The 15,291-nt window shown below is 37.2% G+C and overlaps 1 protein-coding gene across 1 annotated transcript; it reads right to left on the bottom strand.

The window, feature by feature from the left end:
* Positions 1 to 3,654: 3,654 nt before the first annotated feature.
* On the bottom strand, positions 3,655 to 7,281 carry LOC148814598 (proline-rich protein 29-like). Its single transcript, XM_088905949.1, has 5 exons — positions 7,198 to 7,281; positions 6,707 to 6,797; positions 5,735 to 5,856; positions 5,144 to 5,299; positions 3,655 to 3,723 (listed from the first exon to the last, which is right to left on the bottom strand). Exons 1-5 carry the CDS (start codon positions 7,279 to 7,281, stop codon positions 3,655 to 3,657), a joined length of 522 nt encoding a protein of 173 aa, XP_088762075.1.
* Positions 7,282 to 15,291: the final 8,010 nt, after the last annotated feature.

Genomic DNA, 15,291 nt, shown 5'->3' with positions numbered 1-15,291 from the left:
TCGTTTCCTGCTAAGACGGAACACCACAGTCCTCCGACGTTCCTTACGAAATCCAGCGCCCCCTGGAGGACGTCCTGATGGTCAGATCATAAAAATACTGTATTCTTTTCATGTGCAACCTGCATGTTTGTACTAGAGTAGCTCTAACATAAATTGAGACGCAATGTTTCATTGTCACATTATATTATTTTAATTTAACGGTAATTTAAAAGTCTATTCTGTCTCAGATTTTGTCACCTTAAGTTTACTTGAACTGGTTCTAGTGACGCCAGTGTTTGCTAGCTTTTTAGACATTCGGGCACTAAGGTAAGGCTTCAAATTATTTACCTTTTTATGGGGTAAAGTACAAACTGTGATACTTCCATTGCTGAAAACAATTTTAGTTGAATGAGTACATTATTTTATCTGCGGTTTCAATTAAAATACTAAGGGACTTAGTTGCAACAAAACCCAAGGACCTGTGTTGAGAATCCCTGTTCTAGAAAGAATACACTGTATGGCAGACATTTCCAGATCTAGTCTCAGAGAATCACATCTCCTGGTGTTCAGTTGAGTCCAACTCTCAGTAAACTTAATCCAGTGGGCTCCCAATCTGGTGACTGTGACCACTCTTCAGAGTTGCAAATATGGATGTCCCTGTATGAAATTGAAACTGTCTATGTACTATACCTGCAGTACTTCTAGAGGTCTTGTTTTACTGGTCTGTTTTGTGTGCTTTGCGATGTTCTTCACATTATAAGGCACTTGTTGCTGATAAATCCTCAGAAAGCATGTCTGAAAGTAGTAATATAGAAGAGATAATGGTGGTAACAGTACTGAAAAGTCAAAGTTATACAGTTTCTTTTTTTATGTGGAATGTAATTATTAGAATAACTTTCATTTTAGAAAGATATTTCAAATCACCTTTCAATCTGCTTGATTGCAGAGAAAATCCAGCCTTAATATGCAGTCAGCATGATATGTTAAATTAAACAGCTTGGGAGATCCTATTTAAATGTAATTTCAATTAGAAGGTATTTATTTGTGGAAATATCTTGCAGGTGTTTTTGGCATGTTTCTAACAGGAGTTATCCTGCTTTGGAAAGACGGTGGAACATTTACTAAACCATGTACTAAACTGAATGCTTGAGCATTCAGAGTGAAGAACTTTAGCTGTGTGAGAGCTAAGTTCAAAGTCTTTAACTATACATTATTAAGACTCGTTATGTTGTTGTATCTTCAGTATTTTGTATATTTCATGAATGATTGTGTTATGTTGAATTCCACACTGGTTGCTGTTACTCTGCTATGTACAGTAATTCTGTCTGTTACAGAATATTTACAGACATTTGTCTACCTTTTAGCATTAAAGTCATCTTGGAAAAAGATATCAATTGAATCACTTAGTGAGTAGAGAAGAAACAAATAAAAAACATTACCAAGATCCTTAACATTTATTAATCATTTTAATAAATACATTTTAACAGAAATTGCTGCATTATACTATCTGTAATACTACAACTTATATAGTTTAGATTTAAAATTTCTTACATTTTTAACCTCTTTCATTTAAACAGAACTACGTAAGAATTTAAGAAACCTGACTCTTTTAATATCTTTAAAAAAATAAGGTTGTTATAAGATAATTATATGTGCATAGTTTATCATGCAATAATTCTTCTTAATTGATACATACTGTAAAAAAGGCTTAGGTGCAGCAGCAGTATCAGAAAAAAAGCTGAACTAATAAAGCATATAAATGTAGGCATGTTAATAATCAGAAATGTCATTCTAATATGTGCTTCCATGATAACATCTTTTAAAATTTCTGTTGCTTAGACTTATGTAAAGGAACTGGAAAGGAATCTTTTAAGATTATGCATAACACTGCATAAAATAAGAACTTTTATTCTAAAGGTTACCTCCTGTAATCTATACTTTGTAGCCTTAGCTGGAGACCCCCTGCATTTCTCTACACTTCATCTGTGGTTGATTCATCTCACCTAGCCTCACCACAGCAGTCTCCAGTCTCCTCCAGGCTGGGTAGACACTGCCCCAGCTGAACTCAATTTCCCTCAGGCTGATTGCTCAGATGGAAATAATATTTATTCTAAAACAGGGTCTATCTGTATTCTCATTTCATTTTTTAGTGCTGAGGCTGTAGATGAAGGGGATGTAACATAGTTGGCCAGTGAAATATGGATTTGGACATGCTGAGTTTGCTCATTCATTTTCTAACCACTTCTTACAGTCTGGGTTCGTAGGTGCCTATCCTAGCAAGCAATGGGCGCAAGGCAGGATACACCATGGATGGGATGCCAGTCCATTGCAGGGCACACACAGACTCAAACATACACATTCACACCAGGGCCAATTTGAAAAAAAAACAACAAAAAAAAGAAAAGGAAAAAAATCTTTGGACTGTGAGAAAAAAAGAGAAAATAAACATCTATGGACTGTGAGAGGAAACTGGAACATCTACAGGAAACCCATTTGAACAGGGGGAGAATATAAAAAACTCACACAAACAACAGCCCAATGTCCAGGATTGAACACAGGAGCACTGTGCTGCAAGGCAAATGATAACCACTACTGTATCATCCAGATTACTGCATTTGACAGATACAGTATATACTACACGTGATAGATAAAACAATTCAACCTTGTTACAGTACATCACACATTGCATCACACATGACATGCTGTATGTATGTCAGTATCCAAAACTTCATCTATTTCCCATTTTCCAAATCCCCCTATTTTGATTTTGGTGGGGGCATTTCTTCTATTTTGTTTATCTAAACCCTAGGAGTTTACAAATTAAAAAATTAATAATTGAGACATGTCTTTAAAGAAATCTACTGAATCAGTATACAAAACATGGCTTGAAACATGGCTTGAAAACTCAATGTCCAAAAGCAAAGTGCTTTTCCCTTTCACTCTTGAATCTGTATGCACTTCATTTAAAGTACGTTAATGCTCTTTGTGTGGTGCTTGTAGCTTATATCTAGAGTTAAAAATGTAAATTCTTCAGAAACTATATCTATGAAAATCACACATATCTATGCACATTACATATATACTGTAATATACTGTATATAGATCTGCAAGGGGATCATCTGTGAAGGTGTGTTGTGAAAGTTCACACCTTGAGATCCCTTACCAAACAGTAATTCATAGAAGTAGACTGTAGGCAGTTCATAGAAATAGAACATGAGTGTAGAATTCAATTTCTGGATTTGACCTGCCGGAAACTGAGACCTGAGACCTGAGCCATGCCTGACTTGGTCACAAGAAACCTGAAGTGGAATTGTTTCATTAAAGTGGAAAAGTTGATATTAAACAGAATTGCACAGCTGTGGTCTTGAGGGGCCAAGAAGATTTCTGGTTTTCCTTCCAAACCTTAATTACCTGATTGAACTTATTATTTTGCTGAATTGGACCAATTAAAGCTTTTCTGTGTTCGTAAGAAGCTGGAGATTTAGAAGGACCTCTGAAACCTGCTGGACAGCAGCATATGAATACCAGATCTGGGCTCCACTGATGTAAATAAATAAAAAGATCTGGTTTGAGTAAAAACTCCTGGCCTATGAACTTTGTTCCAAATGTGACAACCATTTCTAGCATGTGCGCTACAAGTGTGGGAGTCTTAACAATTCACTTCAACAAATGGGCCTAGATCGGCTGGTGTTGTCCGCCCAGGATCACAGGGTCATATCCTGTCTTCTGTTGCATCATAGTATTCTGTAAGAAAAACAATGAATATGTTATTTCAACAGAAGTAATCAAAATGTATATACAGTATATTCTGTAAGTTACAATCCACAGTTTTATGGTCTATATATTTTTTGGAACTGAAATCTATAAAGAATAGTTTTATTTAAATTCCTGGTGCTCTTTCTATTAACCAAATCAGATATGCCATCTCGATTTTGGGCATTGCATTCATCGGGAGTCTTCAAGAAAAAACTGAATGAGATCCTTAGACCAATAAGATAGTAGCAACTAAATAAACTGATAGGACCACTGTCTCCCTCGTCTTTGTAATCTTGCTTTTTAAGCTTTCTTAAATTCACATTTACTGTGAGAATGTGGAGAGTTGCACTTTATAAAGCAGGGCATTTACTGGGGCAATCTGAGAGTAGAAGCAGCTGCCTCTCCTTTGATCCCACAACACTTCAGCTCGTCCACAGCCCTAACCACTTTGCTTTCCCTGGTAACTGAGAGCTCGACTTGGATCATAAACCAGCAGACATCTGGCCCTCCTGGGAAACTCTTGTTCTATGGTATTGCACAAGCAGTTGATTTTTTAAAAATATTTTAATTTTTCATACAGCTTTACAACCTTTGTCAAGACCACAGTACCTGCAGCCGGCGGTATGTCAGCTCCTACTGTACCAGTAGCACTCGGGGGAGGTGGAGGTGGAACTGCTCTCCTGTATACAGGGAGAGCTGGTGTCAGTTCACTAGGCATCATTGCAAGATAAACCAGAAAATGAAAAGACCATGGTGCTGAAAATCATGAAAGAATATATACTGTAAGGGTAATCTCAGCCTCCTTCACCCAGCAGAGCCCAGGGACAGAGGAGGAAACTATAAAAGCAGATGCATAACTGATAGAAGGAAAATGTTTTTCTGATAAGATGGCTGAGCACACTACGTTTCTTCACTGTTCACTACAGGATGAGGAGCTTGTTGTTGTTGTTCTGTTCGTCCGTCCATCCATCCAATTTCTAGCCACTTCTTCCAATGCAGTAGCCAATCCCAGCAAGCAATGGGCACAAATCAGGGTACCATGGATGGGACACCCGCCCATCACAGGGCACATACTGTACAGACATGCACATGTTCACAGCTGGGGACAATTTTCCCAGAGGCCATTTAACCTACCAGTATATTTTTGGACTGTGGGAGGAAACCGGAGAACCCAGAAGAAAACTCCTGCAAACTTAGACAGAACATACAAACTCTTCATCTTCATCTTTATCTGATCTTTATCATTTCATCTTTTGAGTCAGAACTGCTACTAACAGCATAGAAAAATAGGTTACGAGCACACACTGTACTAATTATGCCCTTAATTAAGACAATCAAATCTAGTACATTAAAGGCTTTTCAATGATCCATGTCTTTGACTTACTCACATGTCTTTGTTAGAAGTTACAGGATCCACATGCTGCATACTACCATCCTGGTAATTCTGTACTTGCTGTGGCAGCTGAGCCCAGGAGGCATAAGAAGGAAAGGGCAAGGGCTCATAGTGATGGTGATAAACAGGCTCTGGATACTCCTCTTCCACAATTATAGGGTATCTAGGAGGCTAAACACCACAAAGTGAATACCAAGACAATCAGGCAGAATACTATAAACCCTGTTTAAACTTCAACAGCTGTGAGGAGAGCTTATTGTGACCTAATAGAAATTCATTTACTTGATGGTTTAAAACTGTGGGATGACATTAGAACCATATTTTAGGTAATAAGGAGTTGCTAACTATTGGATGAATAATATAGAAAGTATGATATCCTGTGAACTTTCTTAAAGTTATATATTGTATTGCAAACATTGAAAATACCTTTGAGTGCTCCATACCATTGTACATACAGTACTCATAGTATCTTAGTACTCTTAGTAATCTCTTAAGGCATAAATGTAAATCCTGCTATGCATTGTGAAGGTCAGTTCTCCCTGTAGTGATCTGAAACTACAAGAGAAAACAATACAGCGAATAGAAGAATTAAAAGATTTGACTTACCTCTGGGGGAGGCTGTGGAGCTGACTGTGAATACCCAAAGGCATTCAGAGCAGACATGGTCATGTTGTTCATTATGACCTGGTGCATTTGGGCATTCTGAATCATCATCAGTTCTACTAAATCTGTCACAAAACAGAAACAGCAGGATAGCAAAACAGCTGTATGATTAATGCTGTAATTTGGGAAGCAGTAATAGGAGGAATAAGCACTAAGTAAGTATTCTGTTTGAAAAAAGTATTAGATGCACATTTCTATGTTTTATTAGATTACAAGTAGGCCTTAAGCGTGTTTTGGCACTGGTACAATACATGATTTTAATATTCTGAAAAATTCAACTGTTTATAAAACCACACAGGAAAGCATTACGAATTATAAACATATCTTTACATCTTACACATGCAATGTGTTTTATGGCAGAAAGTAGTCATTAATGTTAAGTCATAACACCAAAAATAGGTGTTAACATTTCATAAAACATATGAAACTAATCAGAAACTAAAAACATCTTTTAAATTTTGAATTCTTCCTTGTTAACTTCTTTCCAGTTGGAATAACACAATACTGTGGTGCTTATGCTCTGGTTCTATGTACTATATATTCTGTGCAGAATATCATGACCCACCAAATCAAAACAAATTCATGAAGATTATCCAGGGTGTTTATATGCTCATTTCACTTACGACTATAAATTCTCAGTGTGTGGCAGTTTTCAATGATCAGTAAATTCAAATGAATTTTCAGGAATTTCAGGTACAATTCTTTCATTTAATGAGTGCCACAAATCATAATACAATTAATGCAAATTAAATTAGTATAGCTAGAGGTTTGGACCAGTGTATTGCTACATTATTCATTAAATAAAAAAGAACATATTACTTCTTAAGAATGGGGATTACTACAGCAAAGATGTTCAAGTTTTCACTTCTAACTAAATATCATTGGTGAAGATCTTTACGGAGTCCCCAGTTCTACCTTCTTTGACATGGCCTGGTTGGACAGGAGACACTGCAGGGTACATCGCTGATGGAAGCTGCTGTATAATTGTTGTTGGTTGTTGTGGTACCTGCAAGGGATACGGGCCAAGCAGGTGATTAGAGTGAATTAAACCCTCTGTCCTCAGAAATTCTTCTGAGCAATGCTTCAGCATATTTCATTGATAATCTACATTGTTTAAGCATCGGTGAAGGAGTGGTTATGTAACCACTTGGTCAGAGCAGTAAAAAGACATCAATCTCTTATGGTGTATGCAGCATTACCTGCTATACAAGCTAGACAGGCAAATTGTAATTGTAACAGGTACTGTAATTTAACAAAAAAATCTCCACCTGTGTTGTTCAGGTGCTGCAGTGCTGCAAGTGTTCAAGAGCTACAGTATTACACAGTAGTGAAACTTTCCCAAGTTTGCCTTGTGACTCTCGTGAAAGTGAAGGAAGAAATGCATATACACGAAGTAAAAAACTTACAGGCGGTTGGATAATCTGAACACTTTGTGGATCCTGGTTCCAAACTTGCATTTGATAATAGTTGTTCTCATTTTCCCATGCCATGCTGTGTGCTTAGAAATTAATCCTTACAGTCGTTCTGTGTCAAACTCAGTTTTATGGTGAGCAAGGTGAGTTTTCGTGATACTGTGTTACCATGGCTGCAGAGTGCAAACATTACTTCTGTTGTTAACAGTATACACAATGTGGTGTGTTCTGTTTGTAATTTAAAGAATGAAAAAGAAAAACATTTACTTCAAGATGTATATAGTTTATTGCAACCTTTATTTTAAAATAATGGATTTTACCAAAGAATAACCTGTTATAATATATAATATATAGTAAGATCAACACAGTTTCTCTACAAAGTGCATTCAGTAGCCTACATAGTGCAAAATATGAATTTGTGGTCTGGCACTGGTCTTCCAAAGTCTGATATAACAGGATCAAGTGTTAAATTGAATTGGACAAGAGTGATTACTATATTTATCCAGATCTTAATCTTGTGATTCTTTAAAGGCCAACAAACCCTGCCAAGATATGAGCCTCCCAGCCAAGTGCTCAAAATCTCTGACACAGTGTTTATGATTTGTTCACTTGGCCTTCTTTTATACGTATTGCATTCTGTAGAAGGCCTGTGCTGTACATGTGCTGTTCCTACAGGTGTTCCCAGCCCTGGTCGTGGATGTCAACACATCTGCTGTTTTTTATTACTTAATTGTATTAATTAACGCCTGACTACGTTTAAGCCCAACAGTGAAACGTAAATTCCAAAATAGTTAAGAGTTGAAAACAATTGAAGTTCAAGTTAATTAAGAAATAAACAATGTAGAGTACATGGCAGCATGGCTGGAACACAAAGCGGCAGGTGTGGACCCCGGCTGGAGACGCCTGTCCTAGAGAGCAGTGTCTTCGCTCACCATATTGGGGCACTGCATGGGAAAGTGCTTCCTATTGGTCTTCTGACACCTCTTACAGTAGCATCCAGGTTGTCTTTGGAGTTCTTCGGTCTAAATCTGACCAGGCCCAGCCTTCCTTAGCTTCTAAGATTTCATGAAAGCTCCAGAATATAAAATTGATCACAAAGACTGAAACAGAAAGCATACTGCGATTCACACAGTAATAATCAGAACACGATACAACAGAATGACAGTAATAGTGATAATGAAAGACACCAAAACATTTAGTTTAAAACTTTCTTCTCCACTTCAGTTCTTATAATGGTCTTATAATTAAAATAGTAATTCAAACTCATGAAGCCCACTCTGTTGTACCATATCCTGATCCTCAAAGGGATCTTCATGGCATTAACTCCTGGTTGTCCACAGAGGTCCCTTTGTTTTATATATTGAGGTATTATGTCTCATGGATTCATGCAGTCCTACTTTGTTTCACATCTCAGATGCAAATCTGCACGTAACCAGAAGAGGGAAGTGTTATTCTTTTTTTCAACTACCTAAAATGTAGTTACAGGCAGCTATCTGCTCCTTTTAAAATGTGTGACACAACACTTATTAAGTGAAATGTGTGTTTCTGAGTTCACACATGCAAATGTGCTGTGTGCATGTAGAAAGTCTTTCTTTTCAAGAGAGGAAGAAAAATACTCTGACTTGTGCTGGAGAGGGTGTCTCAATGTGAATTTAAACAGGATGCAGGAATCATCCATTCACCATCACTAGACTCCTGCTAACAGAAAGGAGCCCATGATTGACCAGGATTTAATTAACTACATGTACAAGTTAATGATTAGATCAACAAGAACATTGCAACAACTTTGGTTACTAATTTAAACAACATACAGTAAGAATATAAGAACAGTTACAAGCGAGAGGAGACCATCTGGCCCACCTAGCCTCTTCGGTACTTACTGTAGCAGCTATTTGATCCAAAGATCTTAGCCAGCCTTTTTATGTAAGAATCCAGTAAATCAGCATGGCTTGTTCCAGACTACACTACCACAAGCATCATCCATTCTTACATTTCCTAGCCACTGTATCCAATACAGGGTCACCTGGAAGCCAGAGACTCTCATAGCAAGCAATGGGAAGGGTACACCCTGGATGAGATACCAGTCCATCATGCGACATACACAGACACAGACACTCACACACTCACAATACGGACAATTTTTCCAGAAGCCAACTGACCTATCAGTAGGGAGGAAACCAAAGCACCTGGAGGACACCCACATGAACACAGGGAGAACATACAAACTCCACGCAGAAGCAGCTTGGGAATTGTTCCAGAGCTGCAAGGCAGCAATGCTAACAACTGCGCCACTGTGCTGCTCTACCATGAGCATCATAGAAGAGTTGGTTATATTCATTTAGTTTCCTTATAATTCTAGTGTCATGACTCAGCATCAATGGGCTGTGTGACTGCAGACTGTACGTCAACATGACAGACCACATGAATATGGAAAAGGTTTTTTTTTTGTTCTGATGAATCACATTGCAAACCTATGGAAAATTCCCTCTGTTTAGGTATGATATAGATTTGGTGGTGATACCATATTTCTGTCAATGGCAAACACAGTACTACAGTGCATCGACCACAGGTTGAAAACAGTGCAACTCTCAATGTTGGTAGCAAATCCAGGGAGTTTCATGGTTCTCATTCGCATATCTTGACGACGTTCATCCTCACAAATGACTGATCGCTGGAGGGTGAGATGTGTATAGATGTAACATTAAAGAGGAATGGAGGAACAACAATGTACATGTCACGAAGCGTCTTTCCGGACCCTATATATCCTATAGTAAGTGGTGCACAAACCAAGTCTCAGTCACGTTCTGTACATAGGGGTACCTAACTCAAGGGCTCCATATTGCCAAAATGGTACATACATAAATTAAATTGTCATTACTTTTCCACACTATATATTTTCTTGTAGTTTTCTCAGTTGTCAAAATAAAAGGTGCAGCTTGTCAAACCAAGAATTGAACCATGCAGAGCTGACCAATACTATTCATTTTAAATTTCCTGTGTGTAATTGAATGCTTTGTTCTGCAAACATCCTATGGGATACAATATCTTAAGAGGTTCAGTTCACTTGTATACTTGCATTTCCCTATTAGTTTAGTTTTTACTCTTTGTAGATAACCTCATATTTATCTGCAGTACTTGCAAAGGGTATTGCTGGGAATCAAGAGTTTAACAGACAGAATGGGTTAATAAACTATCCCTGCAAAGCTCTGAAGTCAATTTGAGAAGCAATTTGCTCTTTACTCTGCGTAATTCCAGCAACTGCAGAACACACACGTGAACATTAGCATCAGTTGCTATTTTTGTCAATTAAAAATAAAGGAGGCTAACTTTTTTCTGAAAGTGCTGCAGTGAACATATTTAATCTTAAGCTTAATATTGACATAACTATGTCTTCATTATAGTCTTTAAAAATACTTTGGGGGTATTTTTAGACATCCAGCAACATTGCCCATAAATTGACTATTAGTTACATTTTTTTGTTCTAGCTAAAGGAAATCAAATGTCAATTCCTTGGCTTTTTTTAGGTTTTCATTTAGATTTTTTTTTTTGCAGTAGACAATAGCAGCCCACAGAGACTAGATGTATATTATCTTGCATTTCAGGCATTGAAACCTCTCGATTTAATAAAGTTCAGACAGAGAAGGAGCACAATCAGTATGCTCCAGTTCAGAATGTAATAAAAAAATAGATACTTTAATTTCTGGAAAGCAAATTCCATCACAGAGTGTGACATTTTGATTGCACAACTAAGTCAAGTTGCGTCAGGTCCAACCAACATTATTATTTTCTTTACTGCTGCATGAAAGTAGTTTTTACAGAACCTCCATTTAAGAACCCACATGATCCTAATGTGTCTTTTATTTATAGACTGGGGCATTTAAAGACAATCTTGCAGTACTTTTAACCTTTAGTGCAATAAATAATTTAAAATGTCTCCTTCTCATTTTATGAATTTTCACTATTGTACAGTACTGTATGTATATTCCAGGTGGATGGAAGTACATGTTATTGCAGATAGTGTTGCTGATAATTTTATCTGACCAGAAAGAAATGGGGAAATGAATGTCTTGGTTTTAAATAGTTCTAATTTAGGTACATTTTTTGTTAGCACGAGGACACAAGATGATCCAACCATTATCATAAAGAGTATTCCAGGTAAGGTTATTACAAGGCCTTTATAACCTTCCTGTGAATAGTTTGCATTATAACATCATAATGACAAGATGTTGAGGCAACCAAAGAGTCAAAATTATGACACAAATACACAGATGTACAGTGTATTGAAATTAATAATGCAGAACATTCTTTTTGATACCTGTGTAATCAGTTTGATTGTAGGACACTCATAAATACACAATCATTTAAGATGTAGCAAGGTGGAGAGAGACCGTAAACCCAGAAGGGAAATTAGGACTATTTGAAATCCAGCATTTGGTTCTCTTCATGGTAAATTCAATGGCTTTTGTTCCAGAGCCATGTTTACTGACTAGATAAAATCTAGCTAAAGATTCTCTATACATATACAGTACAGTATATGTACTGTAGGCTTCATCATGTCTTGGCTCATGGTCTAAACATGCTTGAAAAAAATGCCCGAAAATAGTGCTGTTCCATTTTCAAAGAAAGAGTTAGAATATTTGGAGAGCACTTTGGCTGTTTTTATTTGTGATCACTCTATATAGTAGAAAGCAAATACACCTATAACAAGAGTAAAATCAAAATGTAAAAACACATTTGTTTTGTTTTTTTACAATTCCTTGTAAATGTACACTCCAAATGATTACAAGACCATAGCATGAACAACTTAAAGTATGATTTTACATTTTGCAGATGTGCAGGTAAAGGCCTGCAATTTTACTGAGTGCGAGGAATGGGATAAATTGCAGTTTATATGTAGAGCTTTGTTTAGATACATCCGTAATTTGCTTTTTGTTTAGAAATGGATTTGTATCGATTTGGACTACAGTGTAACATTCTCCAATAAAATTAGGAAATTCCCGAGAGGCAGAGAATGTGCTCGCTTGCCTGATAGTCAAAGCTGCAAAGTGATTTTAATCTGAAAGAAGCTCAAAGGGATCATCATCTGTCAAATACATTCTGTCTGAGCCTGGATGATGATGCATTATAATTTAACAATATCAGCATAAGACACTTTTCATGAGTCATGCAGCTGGCTATAGGAAATTCAACAACATGTCCAAATGAAATATGTGTAAACTTGTGTGAAATTAAATATCAAATACATTCTTGCTGTCCATCAAAAGAAAAATGTCCATCAGAAGATATCATAAACATCTAATTTTAGTCCTTATTTTCCAGTTTCTGAATGCAAAAATAATTGCCACAACTTTGCTTTGGTTTGTTTCTCGCAATGAGTTCCATATTTCAGTAGAAAGGCAATACAGTGAAGCTGAAATGCATATAAATGTCATGCTCTTGGCATGCTTCCAAATTGCAGTGTTTTGCATTTACTGCCGGCTGCTGAAAAGGTAATCTTGCGGTAGGTATGAAGATCTATAGTAGAAAAAGTAGAAGTCTGTTATTTTCATTTCTCCTGACACCAACACACTTGCTAGTTCTCAGATCCCGTGGGTGGTAGATTTTAAAAAAAAAACTATTATTCTCCAGTACTAACTATTCTGGTTAGGTTTTTATTTCCTTAAACATAGCAGTTTTTAGTAACCAGTTTTATACGTCTATCTCAGTTATAGCAATAACAACAGTGAATTACAGTCAAGGGGGTAGCAGGGTGGTGCAGTGGTTAGCATTGTTGCCGAGCACGAATATGGCCATGGATTGAATTCCAGACCTGGGCTTCTATCTGTGTAGAGTTTTATGTTTTCTGAGTGTTTGCCTGGTTTTCCTACAGGTGCTGTGGTCTCCTCCCTCAGCCCAGGAACGTACAGATATACTGTCAGTTGGCTTCTTTTGTGAGTGTGTGTCTGCTCTCTGACAGATTGGAGCCCCATCCAGGGTGTAGCTTGCCTTCAGCCCATGGCTTGCTGGGATAGGCTCTGGCTCCCTTATCAACCTAAATTGGATGAAGCAGTTTGAAAAATGGATGGGTAGAAGTACACTAAGATTCCCTTTAAATGTCCAGGCCAAACAAACATGTGTACACACAGGCCTCTTCTGTACTCAGTCATTTTTTTAAAAAGTACTTTAAGAATCCAAGTCCACTCCCAAATCCAGCCACCATCGTTTTTTTTACTCAGAATAAAATAAAATATGCAAAATTTGACAGCTTAACTGTAAAAAGTAGACACAAATTAGTAAGACTTGCAACCATGTAATTTCAATTTTAAAATAACTTTGTAATTGTTAACGTTGTGGACAAAAGAGCACATCACAAGAATTTGTTGTGCATGAACAACAGTCTGTCTTAAGGGACTTTCTAAATCCCTGGTTTTTGCTCTATACAGAATAACTGGCAATGCAACATTCCTTTTTAAAGATCTACTGAGCACTATATCATAAACCTTTAAATATTAATACCGACCACTCTGTTTCTTTATTAATATTACGTTTTCTTTACTTCATTGGATTCTGGAGTTCAATTTTTAATGACTGAGAATTAAAAAATGTCTGACGCCTGGGGAGAGAGAATTCGAGTTACTCACGGCATGCTCTGCAGTCTAGCTGAGTCACACCCCTCTCAGCATTTCAGTCCTCCTTCCCCAACAGCCTTCTCTTTCTCTAAACACAGTATATGAGAAAATATCTATAACAAGGTAACAATATTACCACTGTGATTATTCTAAATATTGCACATCAGACAGTGCCAGTGTTAAAGCAGAACTAAATTAAACACAGTAATAAAATAAACCTGTCTTTGACCCCAGCCATGCATAGAAGTTTACTGTACCTGTTTGAAATAATAGGCTCTAACAGCCATATTTTTCCTTATTGTTTCAATATTTTAACATGCTTCCACATTCCAAACTTTAGTGCAATGTGCATGTATAAAATAATAAACTTCTTATATCCCCTTGCTTGTCCCTGTGGGATAGACTAGCCATCTGCTGGCTTTCAAAAAAACGAAAAAGAACATAACAGAACACTTAACCTTCTTAAACATTTCTTTTTCAGGAATCAAACCCTTCTGGAACAAACTACAGTATTTAAAAACAGTGGGAGTGAGGAACACTGTCAGACACAACCAGATGAGCGCAGTGAGCTGGGTCACATCCTTAACTCTTTCTGATGTCCTCAGAACTTTCGGCATGAGATTTACTATTGGTAGGACTATTATTTAAAAACTGCTATTGTTGATAAATGAGGATCCGTCAGTGCCAAGTAAACAAACCTTTTTTCACCACTCCCACGGTGCCATGGGCAAGCAAGACACAGCCAAGCCTTTTGAGATGCTGGCTGTAATTTGGAAGATTAAATTACAGCTCTCACACTATGGTATATGCTTTCACGTGATAACATATTTTCTTACAGAGTGTCAGGTTAAGCTTCCAAAAAATGTTCTGGAGCTTTGGAGAAGGAAAAGTACTGTCAGCCTCCACAGCAATGGAAAATGCCCAGGTCAGAATGGTGCCAGTCTGCGGGGGAGTCTGCCTGATTGATAATAAGCCTCTGGCAAACATGGTTTTTGATTGGCCTGTCAATCAATCAGTCTGCTGCTTGAGGTGTTAGGTACAGTATAAAAGCACCATGACGACAAGTTATTAAGTGCATTTCAGACTCACAGATGCTGAGACCTGAGCTCCTGACTTTTGGCTTGTATGGTATCCCGCAATTTAATGTGCATCAGAGATTTCCTATGATGTCAACCTTTCTTGAAAATGATTTTATTTTTTTCTTTAGTGGTGCCTAACATTTTCATTAAACCATTTGTTTGCACCGTTTCTTGTCTTCTGATTCTCATTGGTGTCACAGGTATCTTCCACAGTATCACTATCCGTAGTAATCTTTCATAGTGGCTGTGTACCACTGAAGTCTTTATTTGAATAAGGACTCTAATGATCTTATTACACATAAGTATGAGGTATGATTCAATTTCTGAAGTTGTGAAAGTCTTTCTGTAATCTGCAAGAAATGTTTCTAATCACAATGTCCTGTAACTCTTTTCCTTCAAAC

Source organism: Atractosteus spatula, chromosome 26 (genome assembly GCF_055471065.1).
Source record: "Atractosteus spatula isolate fAtrSpa1 chromosome 26, fAtrSpa1.hap1, whole genome shotgun sequence".
Classification (NCBI taxonomy): Eukaryota; Metazoa; Chordata; class Actinopteri; order Semionotiformes; family Lepisosteidae; genus Atractosteus; species Atractosteus spatula.
This window is presented reverse-complemented; position numbering and strand designations above follow the sequence as displayed.